Below are 26,371 nucleotides of genomic sequence, written 5' to 3'. Positions count from 1 at the left end.
AATTATAGTTCCTAGAATTAAAAAGATCATGGCTGGTGGAAGAGCGTTTACTCTCTGTAAAACTGTTTGTCAACTAGCATTGTACATTATTAACTACATTTTATACATACCCCGAGGGCATTCTGATGGAAACCTGTTTACCCGCCGAGGCTAAGGATTAAAGTCGAGACTGCCGGGACAACGATGCTGCTCCTGTCAGATGTGACGGGTCTGGAGTAATTGCAACGACAAGAAATCACTACAGACTTTATTGAAGACTAGAGCGGATAACAACTCTATTATTATTTAATTGTTTATTTATCTATTTATTACCAGTTATGACTTTTAGATCATTTAATTCTGTGTTTGTATGATTTGTGTAAATCGTGTATTTATTTAAAGTATCCTCCAGGCCACCCAAGAAGGATGGGCCCTGCTGAGTCTGGTTCCTCTCAAGGTTTCTTCCTGTAATTTTCAGGGAGTTTTTCCTTGCCACAGTCGCCCTCGGCTTGCTCAACAGGGGTTTTTGTATCTGTTGGTCCTGGATTTTGTAAAGTTGCTTTGAGACAATGTATATTGTAAAAAGCGCTATATAAATAAAGTTGACTTGACTTGACTTGACTGACAACTCACAAAAAAGAATCCAGACGAGAACTTTAGGGCTCACCTGCCTCAGTTAGGGTCAATGTACAAGATTCAACAGTAAGAAAGACATTGGGCAAAAGGGGCATCAATGGCATGGCAAGGCACAAACAACCCCCAGTGAAGCAAAGTGCTGCGGAGCGTGTAAAGTTTTTGTTTATCCCGTTAAGTAGAAGCATCTCGTCCATTTTGTTAGGCAGAGAGCGGAGGTTCGCGAGATTAATCGATGGGAGCGTGGTGCGAAATCCCCACTGTCGGAGCTTCACATCTCTGCCGGCGCGAGTCCCTCTCCTGCGTCTCCTCCGTGTTCCCAACAGAGCCGCTACTCCACCAACAAGGATCTCCAAAAAACTCACAGAATCAGTAAAAATGGGTGAAAAACCATATGAAGTGAACTGTCTTAAGTTCAGCAGTTTGTCTCTGGTGTAACTGATCGGGTTTGGGTTACAAAAAACACAAACAATAGACAAAAACAAGGAAAGTACTAGAGAGCTATCAATCCTTCTCTTCAACTGGCACACTTTCAACTGACCCTAAACCCACCAACAGACTCACCAGTGTCACCCCACTCACCATGGATGAGGTTGCACAGCTTCTCTCATCCAGCAATCCCACCACATGCACACTTGACCCTATACCATCCACCATCCTCAAAGACATCTCACAGGACATAATTCCCTTCATCACACCCATCATCAACAACTTCCTGACATCAGGTGTTGTCCCTACTGCTTTTAAGAAGGCTCAGGTCATTCACCTTCTTAAGAAACCTACACTAGACACCAGTGGCGGCTGCTGGTCTTTCAAAGAGGGGAAGCTCATTGTCGGCTTACATCATAAAATGTGTAAATTTATTTATACATAAATTCTGCCCTCCGTTCCTTTTCAAGAAAATGGCCTGTGATCCTATCGAAGAAATGGGTTGCAGTTTGTCTTTCGACTTCACTCTCAAAATCCACGATGGGACTGAAGCTCCCAGTGATTAAGTGACGGTGTAGATCTCAAAATAGCTGTCAATCAAAACGAGATTCAGCCTTTCAACTGATCCTCCAATCATCTTGCAGAAGCTCCGCGTCCAGACCGTGGTATCCAAAATCGTGGCATTTATCCAATGACCGGCAAGTTTCGAAGCAATGAAAACAAACGTTCCATGCAGTCCCGTTGAAGTGAATAGACGCTCAGCTTCTACGGGCAAATGCATTGACGCTACGGGAATGTATGAGAAGTTAACAAAATTGAGTCAGTCGATTTGTGATAAGTAGCTGATTCTGAACGAACTCGTCTTTGAGATGAACGTGTTCTAACTCATTTGTAGTCAATGAAATGTTAACACAACTGTACATATTTGACCATTTAATTTTTGACATTTTAGGGGAAGCTGAGCTTTCCTTGAAGTCTTAGAGAAATCACCACTGCTACACACCACAAACATTAACAACTACAGACCTGTCTCAGTACTCTCTTTTCTATCCAAAATTCTTGTACGTGCTGTCTATAACCAACTATCTGTTTTTCTCACTCAGAATGACCTTCACGATCCGTACCAGTCTGGCTTCAAGGCAGCACATTCTACAGAAACAGCTCTTGTAGCAGTTACTGAGAAGCTTCATGCAGCCAAACTGTTATCGGTTCTCATTCTTCTTGACCTCTCTGCAGCCTTCGACACAGTGAATCACAGCATTCTCCTGTCTACTCTCTCCAAACTTGGAGTAACCGGTTCGGCATGGCAATGGATGGCCTTCTATCTGGAAGGGCGCTCCTACCAGGTTTCATGGAGTGGATCCATATCCCCACCATGCACTATCTCAACCGGTGTTCCTCAGGGCTCTGTACTTGGCCCACTTCTTTTCTCTATCTACACCCGCTCTCTGGGTAAGGTCATAGCCTCCCACGGCTTCTCTTACCACTCCTATGCAGATGATACTCAGCTCATTCTGTCATTTCCTCCTTCAGACACACAAGTCTCAGCTCGCATCTCAGCATGTCTGCGAGATATCTCACAATGGATTTCAGCTCATCATCTAAAACTCAATCCCAGCAAGACAGAGCTATTACTCATTCCTGGAGATCAATCTCCAACCCAGGACCTAGTCATCTCTCTTGGCGACTCCCAGATCAGACCATCTGATGATGTAAGAAGACTCGGTGTCGTCCTGGATAACCAGCTGACCTTCCCTCCATGTGTAGCCAACGTGACAAGATCGTGCCGGTTCCTCCTTTATAACATCAGGAAGATTCGGCCATTTCTCTCCATGGAAGCTACCCAGATTCTGGTCCAGTCACTTGTAATCTCACGGTTGGACTACTGCAACTCCCTGCTGGCAGGTGCTCATGTCCACTATTAAACCCCTTGCAGCTCATTCAAAATGCAGCTGCCCGTCTGGTTTTTAACCAACCCAAACACTGCCACATCACCCCACTGCTGCATTCTCTTCACTGGCTTCCTGTAGCTGCAGGCATTCAGTTTAAAACACTGATGCTCGCCTACAAAGCCAAAAATAGACCAGCCCCAAGCTACCTTCGAGGTCTAATCAAACCCCTCGCTGTACCGCGCAACCTCCGAGCCACTAGTCTCGCTCGACTTGATCCTCCACCCAGAACTCGAGGAAGACAAGCATCAAGGCTCTTCTCTGTACTGGCACCCAAATGGTGGAATGAACTTCCTCTGTCTGTTCGAACATCTGAATCTTTTGCTGTCTTTAAAAAACGATTAAAAACCTACCTATTTACTAAGCACTTAAGCTGACTTGTACTTACTTACTTACTAACACTCTTATTCATTTCTTTTTCATTTAAAAAAAAAACAAAAAACACTTTGGTTCTAACAGGTTTTAGCAGATTTGTGTTCTTGGACTGTTGTTTACTTAAACCCGGGGGGGCGGCACGGTGGCTTAGTGGGTAGCACTGTCACCTCACAGCAAGAAGGTCCCGGGTTCGAACCCCAGGTGGGGCGGTCTGGGTCCTTTCTGTGTGGAGTTTGCATGTTCTCCCCGTGTCTTCGTGGGTTTACTCCGGGTACTCCGGTTTCCTCCCACAGTCCAAAGACATGCAAGTGAGGTGAATTGAAGATACTAAATTGTCCAAGACTGTGCTTGATATAAACTTGTGAATTGATGAACCTTGTGTAATGAATAACTACCGTTCCTGTCATGAATGTAACCAAAAAGTGTAAAAACATGATGTTAAATCCTAATAAACAAACAAACAAACTTAGACCAGCGGTTTTCAACCTGTGGCGCGCAAGTGCCTGACCAGAGGGCGTGACATTACGAGATTTTTTTTACTTCTAAAACTGAAGCAATTCATTTTTCATCCACAGGAGACATATTTAATCAGTCTCGCTGACCACGCACATTTAATGTTATCCAGTTCAGTCTGAAAAAACACTTAAAATAGGGCTCACAGTGAAGATAAGCCGGTGACAAAAGCAACGACTGCTGTTATAGGACGTGTGTGTGTCTTTAAGAGAGACGCTCTGTTCACAGTATCGATATAAGTGATTCAGGAGTCGATTCATATAAAGAAAAGCGTAAGTTTCTTTTCTCAGTTATCTCTCCGTTTTTACTGTTATTAATGAATGTTGAGGTTTTAAATAAACACCAGCTACTACAGAACATTCTGTGTGACTCTCTTACCTTAAAAAGCTCAGGCTTAATTGAACTGAGTACTACCACAGAGCGGTAACCGAGTCAGACTCGTTCTGCCTGTGGAGCTAAAAGTTATCTATCAGTCAGAGCAGATGATCCTGAACTACCCAACTTAGTAACTGATGCACTTTTTGCCTTTGCTTGGCTCTGTAACATTTTCTTTTAATATCTACATCAAAAGCAAGAACCGCTTACAATTTACAAAAGTGAACCACAAATTTATATAATGTGCTCATAGAATCGGCTCAGATGGGATCGGGCTGTATTATCTTTTTGAAGTAATCAGTCAGCATATTTTCAGTTTGCATCGTACATGATGTGCACAACGTTAATTATGTTATTTTAGGGGTGTCAAGAGCTTTCGCAATGGTTTCTGTGCGATGGTTGTGGGGGGGGGGGGGGGGGGGGGGGGTTGCAAGTTCGCGGTTGGCACACGAAGGGGGGCGCATGTCCAAAAAGGTTGAAATCTCCTGACTTAGACTAGAGCAGGGGTCCTCAAACTTTTTAACCGAAGGGCCAGATTACTGTTCTTCAGTGTTTCGGGGGGCCGGACCACGGGTGAAATAGTAAACACACCCAAAAAAGCTATTTACTATGTATACTGGATGTATTGTCTGTGCTTTGTATAATTGTAATTCATAATGATAATGCAGAAATTTTATTTATTTTAATAATTTCCTTTATCCTACAGTGTTTCCTTAAAAAATCAGTGTGAACTGTGAGCCTGCTTTTGCCTGATGACAGTAAGCGTCAGGTTCCATATTTGTTACTGCCAGTCATAATAGCTAATAAATGTTGATCAGTGAGTCTGGATCTGGTTGGAGATTTAAGGTGTTTCAACTTCGAAAAAGTCTGCACACAGAAGTAGATGCTCCCGAAAACGGTAGTTACTTTGAGTGCATGTTTTATTGAGATCGGGGAGCAATGGAAAGAGAAGCATAAAAATTAAACAATGTGCTTGAGTTTTGATTTTGGATGAATAAATGCGGTGATCTCCGGGAGCAGGTCGTTAAAACATTTCAAAACTCGCCCCGACTCAGCCAGCGGATCTCAGTAAAGCACATCTTCAGCTCAGACAAGAATTCCTGAAACTGCCTGTAGTTAAGAGCATTAGCTTTAATGAAATTAACACAGGACACGAGGATTTTCATAACGAAATCCCACTTAACTGCTTTGCAACACAGTTCAGTGGCTGCGGTCACTCATCTCTCTATTGATGCGCCAATCACTCCCCTCATGCTTGGAGCGCCACCCGTTGGATTGCTGCCGTATAATCTACTGAGACTCCGGGTGGCCAATTTTTGTTTCCTCTGTTATTTTTTTCCCGTTATAATACTGTGAGTTCGAAGATGAACAGTGGCCAGACAACATGTATTGCTGCTGTGGTTAAAGGGGCCGGTCAAACTAAAGCATCGGGCCGTAGTTTGATGACCCCTGGACTAGAGTAATGAAATGTTTACTATGGAAGCACTTCTTAAGTCACTCTGGATAAGAGCGTCTGCTAAATGCCGAAAATGTAAAATGTAAATGAATCCACTAAAAATGACAAAACCAAATTTTATAGATAACATGCAAAAAAAGTAAATAAAGTAAATATTTATTTACATCTCCCTGTTTAATACTTTTGTATAAGAATCTAAATTCAATTACAGTGACAACAAATATGCAAAAATAGCGGTCTTAGAAAGGAACAATGCTTTTTCATTGTATTGCATTTGTAATTATGTTTAAAACACTGCAGAACTGACACAGAGACTAACAGGATTAATTGTGTGACATGGAAGCTTACTAAAAGAATAGCAAGTAAAAATACTATCAAAAACGTTAAATATAACTTTTGTAATAATTCACCAAACTTCCATATTTTTAAATAATGTCCCATTTATTGCTAAAATCTTTTTTTCTTATTAATTATCTGCGCTAGATATATTTGAACAACACTTGGGGTATAATTTTTAGTTAAAACTTGAGATGATTGCTTGCCTATGACTGTTGGTCGAGAACGATCCCTCATTGCTACTGAGATGGTGACTTCTGCTGGCTTGTTTCTCTGTTCAGCGTCAGTGGACTGAGTATCTGGCTTAATTACACCCAAGCACTCTTTTGTTTACTCTCAAGTCTGTCTGTTGTTTCCTGTGTCTCCTGGCAATACCTTCTGCTCCTGTAGTGCAGTCACCCATCTTTTTATATTTCTATATTATGGTTTAGTGTTGTTTTATTAACCTCTTGAGTTGTATTACTTTGTTTGGCTGTTTTTGTTTGGCTGAATTTCCTTTCTATTGTTTCTTAGTTAAATTTCCTTCTATAAGATTCAAGTTTTGATATCTCAGGTGCATGATTACACCTGGTGAAACTGTCACGAGGCAGTCACCACCCCCTCAGTCCATCAAAGGGACTTTCATTATCGTAAAGAATCAAAAGTAATTTGTTGTCTAGCATTTTTTAAAATATAATTTATTACTGTACTCATACTGTAGGATTTTAAATAATGTAAAATAGGTGTAAGTAGTGCTCATGGTGTAGGACTTTTATTCTGTAACAAGTGGTACATGCCACCAGGTAACTAGTACAACTTTTATATTACAATGTATTTATTTTAAGATTTGTACATGATTATTTACAAGAAACTCGAATGTCAGGCAAATGTCCAATATAAACCTTTCTTTACCACGGTAGCTGTCACCTACAGGAAAGGAGAAAAAGACAAATTAGCACGCACATATCCCCAGTTGATCCATTAACCGGCTGTAAGAGCCGACTCGATCGCAAACGACACATTACTAGTCTCCTCCCCACTAAACGTACTGACGCGCTGTACGTTTGGGGTTCCACACCGATTTGGCTTCCGTGCAGAGCAGTGTGGAATTAATCATTTTTCAGGTCGCGTTTTCTTTGCGCAACTGTAGTCATTACTGCTCTTTTCGTGGGCTCTAGCATCAGTCGTCACACATTGTGGTCAAACTAGAACAGGATTTACATCTCTAACGTGCTAATTTCTACATAGGGTTCGGTTAACTTAAACATGACTGGGAAAATAGCATCTTTGATTCTAGAGGACGGGACAACATTTAAAGGCCGACTTTTCGGGGCGACTGCATCAGTATCTGGCGAAGTTGGTAAGTAATTACTTACGATTTAAAATTAGTTAACCAAAAGAAAGACAGTTATTAAATATAGTAATGATAATAATAAGAATAATCTTACATGTTATTTTTTTTAGTATTTACATGAATGAGTGTGACTATCAACACGCTAACTGCTCTATAAATCACTACCCTCCACGTGTCTGCTTTCGCGCTAGATAATTTGAAGCGTAGCCAACTGACCCCCTAGTTTTACTCATATTTATACATACATATACACACGCACTTTGTGCCGCCTAATCAAGTTTAAATATATTTAAAATATTTACCCCTGAAGTTAAAATTGGTCTATACCATCACTTTTGAACAACATAGTGTCTTGTTTGTGATAGCCTGATAAAGCGTGATATTACAAAGCTAGCAGAAAATTGATCAAATATTCTGTTATCAGTTCGTGAGACATATCAGTTAATGTTATCGATACTATTAACGCACTTGTGTTTTTAAGTAAAATACCTTTGTCATAATTCTTTGCAAAGACTTGTCATTGGGCAGTACTCACATTATTTTACCATTGGCCAGTGAAAATGTTGTTTCTTAATTGTAAAAAATGATGGTATAGGTTGATGGTGTGTAGTAGACTGTTGTAGCTTCCTTACTTCAATAGTGTTAGGTGAAAGTTCATCTTTGGGCGAGACCTCAAAAGCTCTCCCACAAAATGGTAACAGCGCCCCTTTAGAGAAACATCTGTATTATGCACGTAAGTAAACTAAGCTGTAGTTTCACTGGACTTGTTTGAAAGTGCAGTCGCGGGTGAAAGTAGCAGTACACTGGTAGTTTGTGACGCCTTAGATTTTGGGCTAGTTTCAGCTTCTGAAGGGTGGGTTTTAGCTGGACTTTGGATTTTTGGTGGACCTGGCAACCCTGTACACTACTGAAACTTGTTTGCAGTGACAGACAGATAGTATCACTTATTGTGAAAGATTTTCTTTGATCATGAGTAAGGTTCGGAGGTCTTGAAACACAATGTGACATTATCGCGATCAGTCGATTTAGTGCTGTTCCTGCAAACACAAACTACAAAAAGTTCTGACACTGTCAGATATTTTGGGTCAAATTAGGGCTGGGTGATATGGATCAAAAATTATATCTCGATATTTTTTAGCTGAATGGCGATATACGATATACAGTGTATCACAAAAGTGAGTACACCCCTCACATTTCTGCAGATATTTAAGTATATCTTTTCATGGGACAACACTGACAAAATGACACTTTGACACAATGAAAAGTAGTCTGTGTGCAGCTTATATAACAGTGTAAATTTATTCTTCCCTCAAAATAACTCAATATACAGCCATTAATGTCTAAACCACCGGCAACAAAAGTGAGTACACCCCTAAGAGACTACACCCCTAAATGTCCAAATTGAGCACTGCTTGTCATTTTCCCTCCAAAATGTCATGTGATTTGTTAGTCTTACTAGGTCTCAGGTGTGCATAGGGAGCAGGTGTGTTCAATTTAGTAGTACAGCTCTCACACTCTCTCATACTGGTCACTGAAAGTTCCAACATGGCACCTCATGGCAAAGAACTCTCTGAGGATCTTAAAAGACGAATTGTTGTGCTACATGAAGATGGCCAAGGCTACAAGAAGATTGCCAACACCCTGAAACTGAGCTGCAGCACAGTGGCCAAAATCATCCAGCGTTTTAAAAGAGCAGGGTCCACTCAGAACAGACTCGCGTTGGTCGTCCAAAGAAGCTGAGTGCACGTGCTCAGCGTCACATCCAACTGCTGTCTTTGAAAGATAGGCGCAGGAGTGCTGTCAGCATTGCTGCAGAGATTGAAAAGGTGGGGGGTCAGCCTGTCAGTGCTCAGACCATACGCCGCACACTACATCAAATTGGTCTGCATGGCTGTCACCCCAGAAGGAAGCCTCTTCTGAAGTCTCTACACAAGAAAGCCCGCAAACAGTTTGCTGAAGACATGTCAACAAAGGACATGGATTACTGGAACCATGTCCTATGGTCTGATGAGACCAAGATTCATTTGTTTGGTTCAGATGGTCTCAAGCATGTGTGGCGGCAATCAGGTGAGGAGTACAAAGATAAGTGTGTCATGCCTACAGTCAAGCATGGTGGTGGGAATGCCATGGTCTGGGGCTGCATGAGTGCAGCAGGTGTTGGGGAGTTACATTTCATTGAGGGACACATGAACAATATGTACTGTGAAATACTGAAGCAGAGCATGATCCCCTCCCTCCGGAAACTGGGTCGCAGGGCAGTGTTCCAGCATGATAATGACCCCAAACACACCTCTAAGACAACCACTGCTTTATTGAAGAGGCTGAGGGTAAAGGTGATGGACTGGCCAAGCATGTCTCCAGACCTAAACCCAATAGAACATCTTTGGGGCATCCTCAAGCGGAAGGTGGAGGAGCGCAAAGTCTCGAATATCCGCCAGCTCCATGATGTCGTCATGGAGGAGTGGAAAAGCATTCCAGTGGCAACCTGTGAAGCTCTGGTAAACTCCATGCCCAGGAGAGTTAAGGCAGTTCTGGGAAATAATGGTGGCCACACAAAATATTGACACTTCAGGAACTTTCACTAAGGGGTGTACTCACTTTTGTTGCTGGTGGTTTAGACATTAATGGCTGTATATTGAGTTATTTTGAGGGAAGAATAAATTTACACTGTTATATAAGCTGCACACAGACTACTTTTCATTGTGTCAAAGTATCATTTTGTCAGTGTTGTCCCATGAAAAGATATACTTAAATATCTGCAGAAATGTGAGGGGTGTACTCACTTTTGTGATACACTGTATATCTCGATATTTTTTCATCCCATAAGGTAATAACAAAAAGACACTTCTAAGACAAAGCTACATGTTCCAAATTTTTTACAGGCACTTTTATTAATATTCATGCTGGGGAAGATTTACACAATAACTATTTTTCCTTAAGAAAAAAAATAACTATTGTAAGAAAATGTTTGTTGTTTTCTAACGTCTCACCTGTCGTGTAATGTGAATTACAAATATATTGTCTGGCCCTTTAAGAATGTTTAGTGTACTATATGGCGCAGGGAGCGAGTGTGTAGGGAAGATAACAGAAATTGGCCGTTTCCGGCTGTGCTTGTGTGAGCTTGTGTGTTTTGCACTGAGCTTGTATGACATTGAAAGTAGTGTTCTCGTTACCCCCCCCCCCCCCCCCCCCCACATGTTTGGACTTTATACAGTACATTGTTTTACATCAGTCGCCACAACATTAACATTAACATTTACATTAATATTTTCGACTCTTTTTCTTGTTTTTCAACTTTGGGATTTGAAGTGAAAAACGAATGGTACACGGAGCTCGAAGATTTTGTCTGGACTTGTTTTCGGCTTTCTCTACAGAATACATTATTCTGCTGCTTATCTGACACTTTGAATCCGAACCATCTCCAAATAATTGAGCCATTATTATTCTTTTTACTAACCAGCTCCTCTTCGATAGCTTCTGTCATGTCTTTATGCGTCTCCATGCTATCGCTGCCTGCAGGAAGCGGTGGGAAGGGGCGAGTTGTGTTCAGTGAGGGAGAGGGGTGGGGCAGGTGAACATGTGCAGAGACAAACTGGGAGAAGAGAAAGACGAACTGTCGGATCTAATTGGAACGCAACATCTATATCGATATATGCGATATTGTCTTATCTTATATCGCGTATGAAAATATATCGATATATTGTAAAATCTCGATATATCGCCCAGCCCTAGGTCAAATTCTGTGTGACCACTGCTACGAGGCTAGTCTAAAACTCATTGGATGACGTAACTTTGTTATACAAAATCTTTTTTAAACAAGCAGCAATTTAAAATACAAACTTAATAGTTCACAAATGTTCATATCAGTATCCAAAGGTTAGTCTGAGCCTTCTTACAATGGCCACCAGAGATGCTAACAAATTGATATCTTGTTGTAGCGTGACAGATTTAAAAGACTACTGAAATCATTTGTTTTTTGAGGTTGATCATAACTGCCTATTTTAGTGATCATCAAACATTTGTCAGGCTATCAGCTCTATTCATGGATTAAATAAAATGTATCGGATGGATGGTGTTGTAATTGAAAATATTAAACCCCTCTAATAAGAATTACCAGCTCAAACACGATCAGAGCTTTTTTTGCTTTAAATTAAGTTTAAATTGAACGATGCAGCAATTGAACAAAAACAAAAGAATGATGTAGCGTTTTAAAGTCACAGGATAATTTGTTAATACTTCCATGTCATTCAGCATCTACCTAATACTGCTGATCTTAAAACCTACTGCTAGTCTGTACGACCTAAGGTTGGGTTGCCTCAGCTGTGATGTTATATAAACACCATTCAGAGATGTGGTTAATGTGTGTTGCAACCATGGTGAAAACTAAGGAGCTGTCTCAAGTCAAATTTATTTGTTTGGTGTTTTTTACAATGGACATTGTCTCAAAGCAACTTTACAGACTCCAGAACCAAAACATCTGCTGAGCAAGCCTACAACGTCAGAAGCAAGGAAAAACTTACTACACATTCTAAGGAAGAAACCTTGAGTGAAACCACAATGTTATGTCATTGCACCAAAAAGACAATAGGTTTCTAAGATTTCTAAGATCTTTAGAAGCAATCTCAAATTGTATTGGATATGAGCATCTGCTACATGGTGTAAATGTAATTTCTATGCCTACCAGATGGTTTACTCTTATAAAAAAAATGTAGAAAGCCATGCACCTTCTGTATTTGTAAGCCCAGCCCTGGAATTTGAATTCAGACACTGGAATTCAGGCACTATCAATTTTAGCACTGTTACTTTTTCCATTATGCCACACAAGCTCACAATAATATGAAGACTAACATTTAGGTTTCTTTGTATTAAATACAAATAAAAAAAATATATTGTCATATATAAGTATAAGTCATTTTCTTTTACAAACAACATTTCTATTAAACATTTTGAGTGATTTTAATGAATTCCTAAAACATTTTTAGCCACAGAGAATGGTTCATCTTATTTAGCATTGTCCAGCTTCAGAATATGTTCATAAAGGCAAGAATGATAGACACTTGGAACCAACTAATGTATTTCCATAGTAAAGGTGTTTACAGTTACAGTATTGGCAAAATTCGTTAGGTTACTTTGTAACAAAAATGCTCTTCTGTCTAACCAAAATCATGAGAACACGTTTTTCATATGTCATGTTCATATGTTTTGCATAATCATTTCTTTATTCCTAGTTTTTCAGACTGGAATGGTGGGGTATCCAGAGGCTCTGACTGATCCTTCTTATAAAGCACAGATACTGACTTTAACTTACCCACTGATTGGGAACTATGGTGTGCCCAATGATGAGGTTGGCGAATTTGGACTCAGCAGGGTAAGTTTTTTAAATAAAAACGCATTGTGGGAATATCAAGACTGAGATAATATGCTTGCCTATTTGATTGTTGCATTTTTATGTTGTTTTGCAGTGGTTTGAATCTTCAAGGATCTATGCTGTTGCTCTCATTGTTGGGGAGCTTTCTCAGAATCCTAGCCACTGGAACTCGACCAAGTCTCTGGATCAGTGGCTTAAAGAACAAGGTGTCCCTGGACTACAGGGTTGGTTGAGTTTTTTTCTCCCATGACAGTTTAACATAATGATGTAATGTAGGCTGAATCGTAAGTCTATTATACAGATCAAATGCACCAGTGCCTAGCTGTGTGAATTTTTACAAAAAGAAATATTTGCTTATGTGTTCAGTGGTTAAAAACAAATATTTTGCATAAAAAACAGGGGTGGACACACGTTCCTTAACCAAGAAGATCAGGGAAAAGGGAAGCATGCTGGGGAAGCTTGTGGTAGAAGAAACCCCAGCAGACAGTATACATTTTGACAATCCTGACAGTAGGAACTTGGTGAAAGAAGTGTCCCTCAAAGTATGAAAACAAAATAAATATTTGTCTTTTTAATATAAATTATTTCTTTCAATTTATATTTCAATATTTTTTTTTTTTTTTTTGTAGGAGCCCACGATCTTTAATACAAGTGGTAGTTTGAGAATCCTTGCAGTGGATTGTGGGATAAAGTACAATCAAATTCGCTGTTTGTGCCAAAGAGGTGCACAGGTTACTTTGGTGCCTTGGAATCATCCTCTGAACCTTGGTGGTAAGCGAAAAACAATCAGTGAAAGCTAGAATTTAAATATACTATGATCACATGGTTTGTTAGCCTGGTCTTAAAGTACATTTTTTAGCAGCCTTTACCATTGATGATGCACTGATCCTATGCTAAAACATTGAATTTACAGGGTTAATTTTAAAATGTTGATCCACTACTTTTATGCTGCATCAGTGTGATTACTCTGATCTTGCTTGTGAGCAAGAAAATTTGTCCCAAAGTCTGATGCTGTTGAATCTTTAATTTTTTGCATAATTGTGAATAACAGAAACATGCAGATATTTGAGTCCGGTTGTCTGAGGTTGTCTGTGTTGGGCATTGAAGCTTAATGCCTAGTTCACACTACACAATATTTGGCCTGATTTTCGCTCGCTGACTGGTTGGCACTAGATTTGCCGGCTCAGGAGCAACTCGGTGTTCACTCGGCGATCGAAACTCGGCTCTCAATTGCTATGTGTGAACTACTCAACAACTTGATCCGAGCGGCTCGCCAACTGCTCGCCGAGCACTCGGCACCTGTGGAGAGAGATATCTAGCATGTCAGATATCTGGATTTAGATCTTTGATCGCTCGCTACTTGTTGACGTGCATTTTTGGACGTGGTATCATCTTTCGTCACTTCTTGCGTTTGTTTTCGTGGCAAAATGTAGTTTGGGAGACCAAAGAAGCTTGCCTGCATTTCCAGTTGGTGATAGATCGTGTAGTGTGAAACCCCATATTGCCGATCAGTCATGTAGTGTGACGCCACACCAACTTGAAAGACTCCCGAATACAAGAGATCCAGTTGTGTAGTGTGAACTGTACAGTGACCTGACGACTTGGAAAGTCGTGTAGTGTGAACTTGGCATAATGTGTTTTTCATTTTTTTATACATTCATGAATTAAAATCAAGATATTTGTAGTTGGTTTAACTATATATTATTGTACTTTTATTGTTACTGTTTTTAAATTTTTCTTTATTATGTATTTTTTTTTACCAGAATTTGATGGGCTGTTTATCAGTAATGGTCCTGGTGATCCTTACCATTGCAAGGAGACTATAGAAAATCTAAGAAAGGTTGTGTGTGTGGAGAACCCCAAACCAGTGTTTGGAATTTGTCTGGGCCATCAGTTGCTGTCTCTTGTCATTGGGGCAAGAACATACAAAATGAAGTAAGTTTGCTTTTTTTTCTTCTGCATTAATAACCAAAAATGGTCATGGAAAATGTTGTCATTTTATGGTGACTTGAGACCAATTTAATTTCCAGTCTGCTATTGATTTGAGTCACTGGGTTATTTTGTACTTGTCTGTATACACAGTTGCAATCATAAATTTGTAAGCCATTTTTATAGAGTAAAATATTGCTTTAAATTAAGTCTAGCAGTTGAATAATGTAGCCAATCAACAATGAAAATAAATTATATAGAATTTTAGAGTAACACGATATTTTGTTAATACTGCCATGTCACAATTATCCAAACCCTACATAATATTGCTGATCTGAAGGTCTGCTAGTCTGTGTGAACTAAAGTTGGGTTGCAACCTAATTAAACCATTAGAAACTCAGCAGTGGTGCTAAATTTGCTTCTGCAGTAGAGATGTGTTTGTGTGTTGCAACTATGGTGAAAATTAAAAAGCTTGTCACAAGCTGAGAGAAGGCCATTTCATTGTTCCAAAGGCCACTGGCTATAAGATTTCCAAGATCTTGAACATTCATATTGACACCATTTGGAAAATTGTCTACGTTCCAAATGTATGAAGCAGCAGCAAATCTGCTTGGCTATGGGAGAAAAGCCGAAATTTAGCAATCTTACCAGAACAGTAATGGATTTCATGGAAATACAGATGCATGCAAGCTTTTTATCATCAGGAAAAAGCATCGGAATGAGTGGTGTGAAATGTGTGAAATTCAAGTTTTAGAAACTTAAAGCTCGGGATCGCATTATGGACCAGATGGATGGGTTGGTGGCTGGGTTGTGAATGGCCATTTTGCTCCATTGCGACTACAGTGTCAACAGAGTTGCTGTTGACTTTGGTGTCGTTCTGTCCCAGTATCATTATTTTTACTTTTTGTGTGCAACGCGGAGTGAAATTGAACTCGGACGGGGTACTGCACTTTGTTGGAGTAACAGTTTTTGCCATGGTGAAAGGGATGTAGTGCAGAACTAAGGAAAACAATTATAATCAGTTTCTGGAAACTACGATCATTAACTGTAAACGCTTTTACTCCCCCTGTGAGTTTGCTTCATTCATTCTTGTCAGTGATTACATTATATTGCAAGTGGACATGCATTAAGCACATCAAATGCTTGCTGTCCTGATACTTGGGATGGATAGATAGCCAGACCTATTTATAAAAGTCGTCGACTGGCGACTTTAAAAGAGTAAACCTTAGCAACAAACGTCCTAAATACCGCTACCAACCAGAGCAGATAACACTCTAGATCACTATTACACTACAGTGAACAGTGCATATCATGCTGTTTACCGTGATGCATTGGGTCACTGACCATGCCATCATCCACCTGATTTGTACATACAGCCAGAAATTTAAAACTTTCTAAACCTGTTGTAGGAAGAACCAACAAGTTGACCAATGTAGTGATTGAGAAGCTCCAAGCATGTTTGGACTGTACTGACTGGGATGTGTTTGTAAATGCTACCAACAGTCTGGATGAGTAAACAGACGTTAACATCAAATATCAGCTTTTGTGAGGACAGCTGTATACCATCACACACTAGGATTAGTTACAACCACAACAACCCCGGTTCACAGCTAAACTCAGACTGAAAAATTAAAAAGAAAAACACATAAAAAGTGTGGACAGAGACCAGTTTTAAAAAGGTTTAGCAAAATGGTGAGAAATGCTATACAGCCATTTTCTGAGGAACTTGAACAGTAGCTCTCAGAAAACAACTCTGCCTGTGTCTGGTAGGGCCTTAGACATATAACCAATTTCAAATCATAAGCCCCTAACTCCACTTACTACTCACACCAAGCCAATAGCCTGAATGAGCTTTACTGTCAACTGGAAAAACAAAGGGGCAATCCTGACACCCTCCACTTCAGCCTTCATTTCCAGCTCCACCACATCAGCTGTGGGCCAGGTTGATACACAGCCGTCGTTGGAGCCCCCTTCCTCCCTCCAAACCAAAACAATGACTCTCTCCATCCTCGAAGGGTTCATTAAAAAGCTTGTCAAGAGATAGAACCCCTGCAAAGCAGCAGGGCCAGATTCTGTCTCTCCCTCCACTCTAACACATTGTGCTGACCAGCTTTCTCCAGTGTTCACAGGCATCCTTAACATCTCACTGGAAACATAACATGTTCCAGCCTGCTTTAAATCTTTTATCATCCCCAAAACTACCACCAAAGATCTCAATGACTACAGTCCCATCACCTTGACATCTGTTCTCATGAAGTTATTTGAGTGCCTTGTTCTTTCCCACCTCAAATCTATCACAGACCAGGGCCAATAGACAATGCAGTAAACATAGCTCCGCATTCAATACAATCATCCTGGCTCTACTGCATGAAAAGCTTTCTCAGCTGCATGTGTCTGACTCCACCTGCAAGGGGATCATTGACTTTCTGTTTAAAAGAAGGCAGCATGTGGAGCTGGGAAAACACTGACCAATGGACCATCAGCTCCGGTTCCCCTCAAGGCTGTGTCCATTCCCCACTAGTTTTTTACCTATACATGAGCAGCTGCTCCCCCAGTCACCAGTCTGTCAAGTTCTTAAAGTTTGCAGATAACATCACCCTTATTAGGCTCATCTCTGATGGAGATGAGTCTGCTTACAGGTGGAAGATTGACCATTTGATTTCATGGTGTGGGGGAAAACACCTGGAGCTAAACACTCAACAGACAGTTGAGATGTTTGTGAATTTTAGAGAGGACTTGGCCCCACTTGCCCTAATCAACCTGCGCGGCTCCCCATTTAGCACTGTGGAATCTTTCCGCCTCCTGGGCACCATCATTATGCATGATCTCAAGTGAAAACAGAACATTAGCTCCCTCATCAGAAAAGCACAGAAAAGAATGTACTTTTTGAAGAAGTTCATCTAACCAAAGGCATTGATGGTGCACTTATCCTTGAGTCCATTCTCTGCACCTCCATCACCATCTGGTACTCTGCTGCCACTGCAAAGGACAAGGTCAAACTACAGCACTCTTCTACTCTGCTTAGAAGGTGATTGGCTGCAATCTGCCATCTCTCCTGGATGTACATGCCTCCAGAACACTGAGGTGAACAGGAAAGACCATGGCTAGTCACTTCCACCCTGGACACACACTCTTTCTACCACTTTCCTCTGGCAAAAGGCTGAGGTGTTTCCTGATCAAAACCTCCCACCACGAAAACAGCATCTTCCCCACTGTAACTGGCCTCATTAACAAGGCCTGGGACCCCCTCTTTGTCCACCTCATAGACACCATATTAATGAAAAACATCTGCACATCTTTCCATAAAAATGTATATCACTGTTACATCACAGGTTATAAATGCATTTAATTCATTTGCACTGCACATAGTGCACTGGACACATTTTCTCCTACAGAACATTTTATTACTAGTTTTTATCTTCTCTATGGCGGGCAGCAGTACACCCATTCAAATCTCTTGTATGTCTAAAACATACTTAGCAATAAATCTAAATCTGATTTTGATGTTCATTTACGGGCAGTTCTGAAGCAGCTGGTTTATTCTGATGCGTGTCAGTACTAGTCCCAAGATTCTTACTTGTATGGCACTAACTAGGGAGGAGCTAAGGTGCGATCACACTTTTGTTCCTCTCTAGTTAGTGTGATTGCAGTTGGCAGTTCCAATTATTATTGTTGAATTATTCTTGTTATTGTTATTTAGCCCATTTTTTCTGGCTTTCCTCTTTTAAATTTTTTGAGATATTCACACCATTCCACCATTCCAACTTTAAAACTTCTTCACATCCAGTACACCCCCCCAATTATACTGTATATTGTGTCTTAGTAACTTCAAACATAATAGAAAAGTTGAGCTGTAGTCATTTCTGCAGTGTTTGATTAAACTTTTGGTTCTTAATTACAAGTCTACGGCAACGCCAATAAGCTTTTCCGTTTACTCAAAAAACATATAGCACACCATGAGACGTACACCATACGTGCCATTTCACAGTCGAGAAAAATGTTAATAAAAACAGCAATTATATACAAATCCTTTTTACTTGTAAAAATTTTTTACAGTATTGTAGATCTTGTGTGTACATGAACACATTCTGTGTGTGTGTTTGTGTGTGCGCATGGTTTAGGTATGGTAATCGTGGCCACAACCAGCCTTGCATCCATAATGATACAGACCGTTGTTTCATCACCTCTCAGAACCATGGTTTTGCAGTGGACCCCAAGACCCTACCAGATAACTGGGATGTTTTATTTACCAATGCCAATGACCACACTAACGAGGGCATTGTGCACAATTATAAACCTTTTTTCAGGTAATCAGTCTTTTTTTTTTTTTTTTTTTTTTTTACATATGTAATTTAGGGGATAAGTTGTCATTGTGTGTTTTTTTTTTTTTGTAGTGTACAGTTCCATCCTGAGCACATGGCTGGGCCCACTGATATGGTCACCCTTTTTGATGTCTTTCTGGACTCTGTCAGATATGCTAAAGATGGCAAAGTTGACAAGACAGGTTAAAATATTGCTATTTTTGACGTGTGACTTTGTCTTGTAGAACTCTTATTTCTGATCTCTTAATTTCTGCATAATTTTTATCTGTATAGTGAAAGAAAGGCTAACGGATCTTCTCACCTTTCCTGGATCTCCTAAGCAAGATGAGTTTGTTAAGCCCCGCAAAGTGCTGATTTTGGGTTCTGGTGGGCTCTCCATTGGACAGGCTGGAGAATTTGATTACTCTGGCTCTCAAGTAAGTCAATGAAAAAAATTTTAAGATACATTTATATAACATTTTGAAACCATTTATGTATTAAGATTAAATGTGAGTTGAAATGTGATATGCTCAGACTTTGTATTTGTTTTACATTGTGCTGTGCAAAGTGATCCTTAAATACATCTTGCATTTGTATTAGGTGTTCATTTAAGCAAGACATTCTGGTGCTTATCCAAGATACTTACAAACACACCCATGTTTAAAAGCCAAACGTGTTTATTTTCTTACAGAAGCTGTCACTGACATTCTTATCTTTCAGGCTATTAAAGCTCTTAAAGAGGAAAATATCCAGACTGTTCTCATCAACCCCAACATTGCCACAGTGCAGACATCCAAAGGCCTTGCTGACAAAGTGTACTTTCTACCAATCACACCAGATTATGTCACACAGGTATAAATGAAGCAGTGTCACTGAATGGTCCCACAATATTCATGGTCATGTTAGTTATTACAAACCTTGATTACAAAAAAGGTTGTAGGTGTTTATAAAACAGAAAGCAGCCATTCGTAATCTGGTTCTGACCTTTAATAAATTTAAATTTTAAATTTAGATTTTGTCTCTAGTCTTTAATCACATGTAACTTTATACTGAAGCATGTATTATTCTAAAGCATGTATTAGTATACATGCTTAATTTTACTTTTTCCACATGTAGGCCACCAATTCAGGATGGAAAGCATGCATCCATCCAAATCCAAAAAAGTTACATACATTAGAATCTACTAGGTTTTTATTTCAAATAGTTAGATGATAACTCTCCTAGAGAATTCTACTTGTCCTACTTGTGGTAGTAAGTGTATTACTTCTTATGTAACTTTGTCTCTGTTCTCTATGTATATAGTGTACCAATGTGTTAACAATTTGTGTATACAAGTTATAATGCATCATTAATTCATCAATAAACTTCAGGTGATAAAAAATGAGCGTCCCGATGGAGTGCTGTTAACTTTTGGTGGCCAGACAGCTCTAAACTGTGGAGTGGAACTAACCAAGCAGGGTGTGCTGGAGAAGTACAATGTTAGAGTGTTGGGAACCCCAGTGGCATCAATTGAGATGACTGAGGACAGAAAGATATTTGTTGAGAAAATGGAGGAGATCAGTGAGCACGTGGCACCAAGTGAGGCAGCAATGTCTGTGGAACAGGTCAGAAATGATCATTAACATTTGTTTTACTTTGCATCTATTTTTAAGCTTACCAAGACATTTGATTGTTTGCTGTTTGTAAAACCTTAGTTGGACCCCATTTTTACATAATTAAACTTTAATTTTAATTTTTGTTTTTCCTTTCACTTGTGTAGGCAGTGGCTGCTGCTGAGAGACTTGGTTATCCAGTGCTGATCCGTTCAGCATTTGCATTAGGTGGACTGGGCTCAGGATTTGCTAACACTAAAGAGGAGTTGATTATGCTGGTCACGCAGGCCTTTGCCCACACATCTCAAGTGCTGGTGGACAAGTCTCTCAAGGGCTGGAAGGAAATTGAGTATGAAGTTGTGCGAGATGCCTATGACAACTGTATCACGGTAGGATGCTTCTTAGATCAAAAGCTCTAACTTGTAGATTTTGGCTGTAGCTAGTTAAACTTAGTGACAACTTTATAATTCCAGGTTTGTAACATGGAGAACATAGACCCTTTAGGAATTCACACAGGAGAGTCTATTGTTGTGGCTCCTAGTCAGACGCTGAACGATTACGAGTACAACATGCTGAGAAATACCGCCATCAAGGTTATTCGGCACCTCAGGATTGTTGGCGAGTGCAACATTCAATATGCACTCAATCCAGAATCAGAGCAGGTAATCTTAATGCATGTGTAATAATTGACTGGCTTCAGTATGCAGGCTGAATAATCGGCATATCATGTTAATTAGGGTACATAAATAAATACACAATACACAAACTATCACTATTTTATTAACTGTCCTAATTTTAATGGGGCATTTTGTAAACTGTCTAGAAAATGACAGATGCCATTCATTATATAACCCACACAAATAACTTTTATGACTTTTAACTTTGACTTAAGTTAATGTTTCTTTTAACAGTACTACATCATTGAGGTTAATGCCCGTCTTTCCCGGAGCTCTGCTCTTGCTAGTAAGGCCACAGGATACCCTTTGGCTTATGTGGCAGCTAAGCTTGGCCTAGGAATTCCTCTCCCAGCTTTAAAGTAAGTTGTGTAACAGTAGGGCATTTGTAGCTTAGTGGTTAAGATACTGTACTAGTAATTAGACGGCTGCTGGTTCTAGCCCTACCACTGCCAGGTTGCCAATTTGGGCCTAATGTATTGTATTTGTGTAACTGTGTAAAATGCTATAGATTCAGTTACAAGAAAAGTATACATATATGGTAATGTTTTTAATAAGTTGCTCTTTTCTAGGAACTTGGTGACCAACTCCACGACTGCCAACTTTGAGCCCAGTCTTGATTACTGTGTGGTCAAGGTTCCCCGCTGGGACTTAAGCAAGTTTCTTAGAGTTAGTACCAAAATTGGCAGCTCCATGAAGAGTGTCGGTAGGCTTGTGTTTTGTCTATTCAGTGCTTAAAGTTTTCAGAGGTTTTCATTTCTTTGAAGATTTATTTTTCAATTTGATGTACTACAGAGTAATTGTATGGCACCAATCTTGTTGAGTAAACAATGTGTTATTAAACTATAGCCTGTGTGCTAACTGGTCTTAAAAATGACCATAATTTTTTTTGACCAAATGAAAAATTCATGAAGTCCAGACAGTTCTCTACTCTAGGTAACTCTTACTTTAGGTAAACAAAACTAGAATTTTTGTATTTAAAAAAAAAAAACACTTCCATCTTTAAGTTCTGATTTCTGGTAGTCTACTGGTATAAATATTGTGGGGAGAAAAAACTGGAATAGCTTCTTTATGTAATTACTTTTTCTAAAAGAACAAAACAAGTTCTTTTTAACTAACTAATCAGGATAAGGTGTATCATGTAAATATAAATATGAGTGAGTTTAACATCTCTGGTGCAGAGAAGAGTAATTTAGCACAAAGAGCCTTCTCTACCAACATTTTTGTAGTTCTGCAGTTTTAATTAAGGTAGTATGTATGCTAGATTAAGCTTCATTGTATTTTAAATGTAGTGCTCATTATCTCAAAGCAACTTTACAGATTCTAAAAACAAAAATCCCTTATGAGCAAGTGGGTAACGGTGGCAAGGAAATAATACTTATAATACTTACATATTACAAGGAACCTAGAGCTAATAAGGTATCATTATCATATACAGTGGATATAAAAAGTCTACACATTCTGTTAAAATGCCAGGTTTTTGTGTTGGAAAAAATATCTCTGAAAATATTTATCTTTGTCCAATTTTAAAATGTTTATTGTTGTCTATTTAATGTTGCCTAGGGTATGAAGCAAGGGTAAAAATTATGTAGGAATCTATTAGCATGGCACGTTTGACCTAACAATCGTTGCTCATTGCAAAAGCACTCTGTCTAATGGTAAGGGCAGCTCCTGCCCAGCTCCCGCCCCACCATTCCAAAATTTTAACCTTTTTCTGGCAAAGCCGTTCTTTTGTTGATGTGAAGGTATGCTTTGAGTCATTGTCGTGCTGAAATGTAAAAAGGTAATACTCAACATTATTGAAAAAAATTTCAAATTGTAATGCTTAGTTGGCTGTTATCAAAGGAAATATTATTTACCCCTTAATATTATATCCCCTTAAGTTTTTTGTTTTTATAAAAATATTAAACTTTTAGTTTTAGTGTAAGATGCCTAAAGATAATGCCCTGTTATTTAATCAGGAGAAGTGATGGCCATCGGACGCAGCTTTGAGGAAGCTTTCCAAAAAGCACTCAGGATGGTGGATGAGAACTCTGTTGGGTTTGACCACACTCTTAATCCAGTATCAGAGCAGGTTAGTTTTAAGAATTTTTGGTTAAGAACATGTTTTACTGGACACACGGTATTAACAACATGTTTGCATGTGTTTTGACTACTGTAAGTTCTACCTGATTGTAAGTGGGTGGTTGAACTGAAGTACTAAAAATTTTAATATAAAGTAAAATATATTTTTCTTTGGAATTCCCAGGAGCTTCAGATCCCTACAGACAAAAGAATATTTGTGCTTGCAGCTGCTCTCTACGACGGCTACAGCATAGACCGTCTGTATGAACTAACCAAAATCGACCGCTGGTTTCTTTACAAAATGAAAAATATCACAGATCATGGTAAGCTCCTAAAATCATTTAATCAGGATGAAAGTGCAATGCCACCTGAAGTGATGAGGAAGGCTAAGCAGCTGGGCTTTTCAGACAAGCAGATTGCTCTTGCTGTGCAAAGGTATCAAGTCAATGTCTTTCTACAATCGATAAAAAAAAGCTTAAACAAAAACTGAAAGAGTATTTTTGCTATGCTATTCATTTTAATCCCTTTCATTGTTTTAGCACCGAGTTGGCAGTAAGAAAACTGAGGCATAATTGGAAGATTTTGCCTGTGGTAAAGCAGATTGACACAGTGGCTGCTGAATGGCCTGCATACACCAACTACTTGTACCTGACCTACCATGGAGTGGAGAGTGATGTTACCTTTGATGAATCTCATGTCATGGTAATTGGCTCTGGTGTGTACCGCATCGGAAGCAGTGTGGAATTTGACTGGTGTGCTGTTGGCTGCATCATGGAGCTTAGGAAGGTGAGTCTTTTGCTAGGTAAACATATTCTCTAGGTGTATTTTCGGTCTTTATCTGTAAAATGTTGTTTACTGTTACCATATTAAATTAACTATTTTTGTCGCATTTTTCTTTTTCAGATGGGTTACAAGACAATAATGGTAAACTATAATCCTGAAACTGTCAGCACAGACTATGATATGTGCAACAGACTCTACTTTGATGAAATCTCATTTGAGGTTAGACATATGTTCTTTCATCACTTAATAATCTGATTTGTCAAATAGTTTCCTTGTAATTGAAGATTCCAAGACTAGCTAACCTTGGCTACTTGGGCTGCACAAGTGAGAAAGTTCCAGAAGTATTATTTTTCTACATCGTCAATCTTAACAGAATAACGCTTATACAGTGGGGCCAAAAAGTATTTAGTCAGCCACTGATTGTGCAGGTTCTCCTACTTAGAAAGATAAGAGAGGTCTGTAATTTTCATCATAGGTACACTTCAACTATGAGAGACAAAATGAGAAAAAAAAAATCCAGGAAATCACATTGTAGGATTTTTAAAGAATTTATTTGTAAATAAAAAATAAGTATTTGGTCAATAACAAAAGTTAAACTCAATACTTTGTAACATAACCTTTGTTGGCAATGACAGAGGTCAAACGTTTCCTGTAAGTCTTCACCAGGTTTGCACACACTGTAGCTGGTATTTTGGCCCATTCCTCCATGCAGATCTCCTGTAGAGCAGTGATGTTTTGGGGCAAAACAGACTTTCAACTCCCTCCACAAATTTTCTATGGGGTTGAGGTCTGGAGACTGGCTAGGCCACTCCAGGACCTTGAAATGCTTTTTACGGAGCCACTCCTTTGTTGCCCGAGCGGTGTGTTTGGGATCATTGTCATGCTGGAAGACCCAGCCACGTTCCATCTTCAATGCTCTCACTGATGGAAGGAGGTTTTGGCTTAAAATCTCACGATACATGGCCCCGTTCATTCTTCCCTTAACACGGATCAGTCGTCCTGTCCCCTTTGCAGAAAAACAGCCCCAAAGCATGATGTTTCCACCCCCATGCTTCACAGTAGATATGGTGCAACTCAGCATTCTGCTTCCTCCAAACACGACGAATTGAGTTTTTACCAAAAAGTTCCATTTTGGTTTCATCTGACCACATGATATTCTCCCAATCCTCTTCTGGATCATCCATATGCTCTCTGGCAAACTTCAGACGGGCCTGGACATGTACTGGCTTAAGCAGGGGGACACGCCTGGCACTGCAGGATTTGAGTCCCTCTCGGCGTAGTGTGTTACTGATGGTAGCCTTTTTACTTTGGTCCCAGCTCTCTGCAGGTCATTCATCAGGTCCCTCCGTGTAGTTCTGGCATTTTTGCTCACCGTTCTCATGATCATTTTGACCCCACGGGATGAGCCCCAGATCGAGGGAGATTATCAATGGTCTTGTATGTCTTCCATTTTCTTACAATTGCTCCCACAGTTGATTTATTCACACCAACCTGCTTGCCTATTGTATATTCACTCTTCCCAACCTGGTGCAGGTCTACAATTTTCTTTGGTCTTGGCCATGGTTGAGTTTGGAGTCTGACTGTTTGAGGCTGTAGACAGGTGTCTTTTATACAGATAACAAGGTCAAACAGGTGCCATTATTACAGGTAACGAGTGGAGGACAGAAGAGCTTCTTAAAGAAGAAGTTACAGGCCTGTGAGAGCCAGAAATCTTGCTTGTTTGTGGGTGACCAAATACTTATTTTCCACCATAATTTACAAATAAATTCTTTTAAAATCCTACAATGTGATTTCCTGTTTTTTTTTTTTTTTTTTTTCTCATTTTGTCTCTCATAGTTGAAGTGTACCTATGATGAAAATTACAGACCTCTCTCATCTTTCTAAGTAGGAGAACTTGCACAATCAGTGGCTGACTAAATACTTTTTGGCCCCACTGTATTATAGAAATGGCAATAGTAGTATTTAGTATTATTGTTAATGCTATTCGTCTGTTAAAACAGAAGAATGTTAATTTATTTAATATGGAGAGTTTTTTTCAAGTCAACTTTATTTATATAGCGCTTTTTACAATAGACATTGTCTCAAAGCAACTTTACAAAATCCAGGACCAACAGATACAAAAACCCTTGTTGAGCAAGCCGAGGGCGACTGTGGCAAGGAAAAACTCCCTGAAAATTACAGGAAGAAACCTTGAGAGGAACCAGACTCAGCAGGGCCCATCCTTCTTGGGTGGTCTGGAGGATACTTTAAATAAATACACGATTTACACAAAGCATACAAAC

The 26,371-nt window shown here is 39.6% G+C and overlaps 1 protein-coding gene across 2 annotated transcripts in view; it reads left to right on the top strand.

Annotated features, from left to right (window-relative positions):
- Positions 1 to 7,125: 7,125 nt before the first annotated feature.
- Positions 7,126 to 26,371, top strand: part of cad (carbamoyl-phosphate synthetase 2, aspartate transcarbamylase, and dihydroorotase) — a 66,305-nt gene continuing 47,059 nt past the window's right edge. For both annotated transcript variants that reach the window (XM_063001970.1, XM_063001971.1), the window contains exons 1-19: positions 7,126 to 7,384; positions 12,607 to 12,746; positions 12,841 to 12,970; positions 13,146 to 13,288; positions 13,376 to 13,517; positions 14,510 to 14,681; positions 18,797 to 18,982; positions 19,070 to 19,179; positions 19,271 to 19,413; positions 19,697 to 19,828; positions 20,347 to 20,580; positions 20,736 to 20,957; positions 21,042 to 21,230; positions 21,480 to 21,604; positions 21,815 to 21,948; positions 23,204 to 23,316; positions 23,491 to 23,741; positions 23,846 to 24,092; positions 24,210 to 24,308. In XM_063001970.1, coding sequence (XP_062858040.1) covers positions 7,291 to 7,384; positions 12,607 to 12,746; positions 12,841 to 12,970; positions 13,146 to 13,288; positions 13,376 to 13,517; positions 14,510 to 14,681; positions 18,797 to 18,982; positions 19,070 to 19,179; positions 19,271 to 19,413; positions 19,697 to 19,828; positions 20,347 to 20,580; positions 20,736 to 20,957; positions 21,042 to 21,230; positions 21,480 to 21,604; positions 21,815 to 21,948; positions 23,204 to 23,316; positions 23,491 to 23,741; positions 23,846 to 24,092; positions 24,210 to 24,308 — 3,006 coding nt within the window. In that variant the 5' untranslated portion in view covers positions 7,126 to 7,290. The remainder of the gene's footprint in view (positions 7,385 to 12,606; positions 12,747 to 12,840; positions 12,971 to 13,145; positions 13,289 to 13,375; positions 13,518 to 14,509; positions 14,682 to 18,796; positions 18,983 to 19,069; positions 19,180 to 19,270; positions 19,414 to 19,696; positions 19,829 to 20,346; positions 20,581 to 20,735; positions 20,958 to 21,041; positions 21,231 to 21,479; positions 21,605 to 21,814; positions 21,949 to 23,203; positions 23,317 to 23,490; positions 23,742 to 23,845; positions 24,093 to 24,209; positions 24,309 to 26,371) is intronic.

The sequence above is a fragment of the Trichomycterus rosablanca genome, chromosome 9 (assembly GCF_030014385.1).
Source record: "Trichomycterus rosablanca isolate fTriRos1 chromosome 9, fTriRos1.hap1, whole genome shotgun sequence".
NCBI classification, from domain to species: Eukaryota; Metazoa; Chordata; class Actinopteri; order Siluriformes; family Trichomycteridae; genus Trichomycterus; species Trichomycterus rosablanca.
The sequence above is the reverse complement of the archived record's forward strand: the minus strand, read 5'-3'. Positions and strand labels throughout refer to the sequence as shown.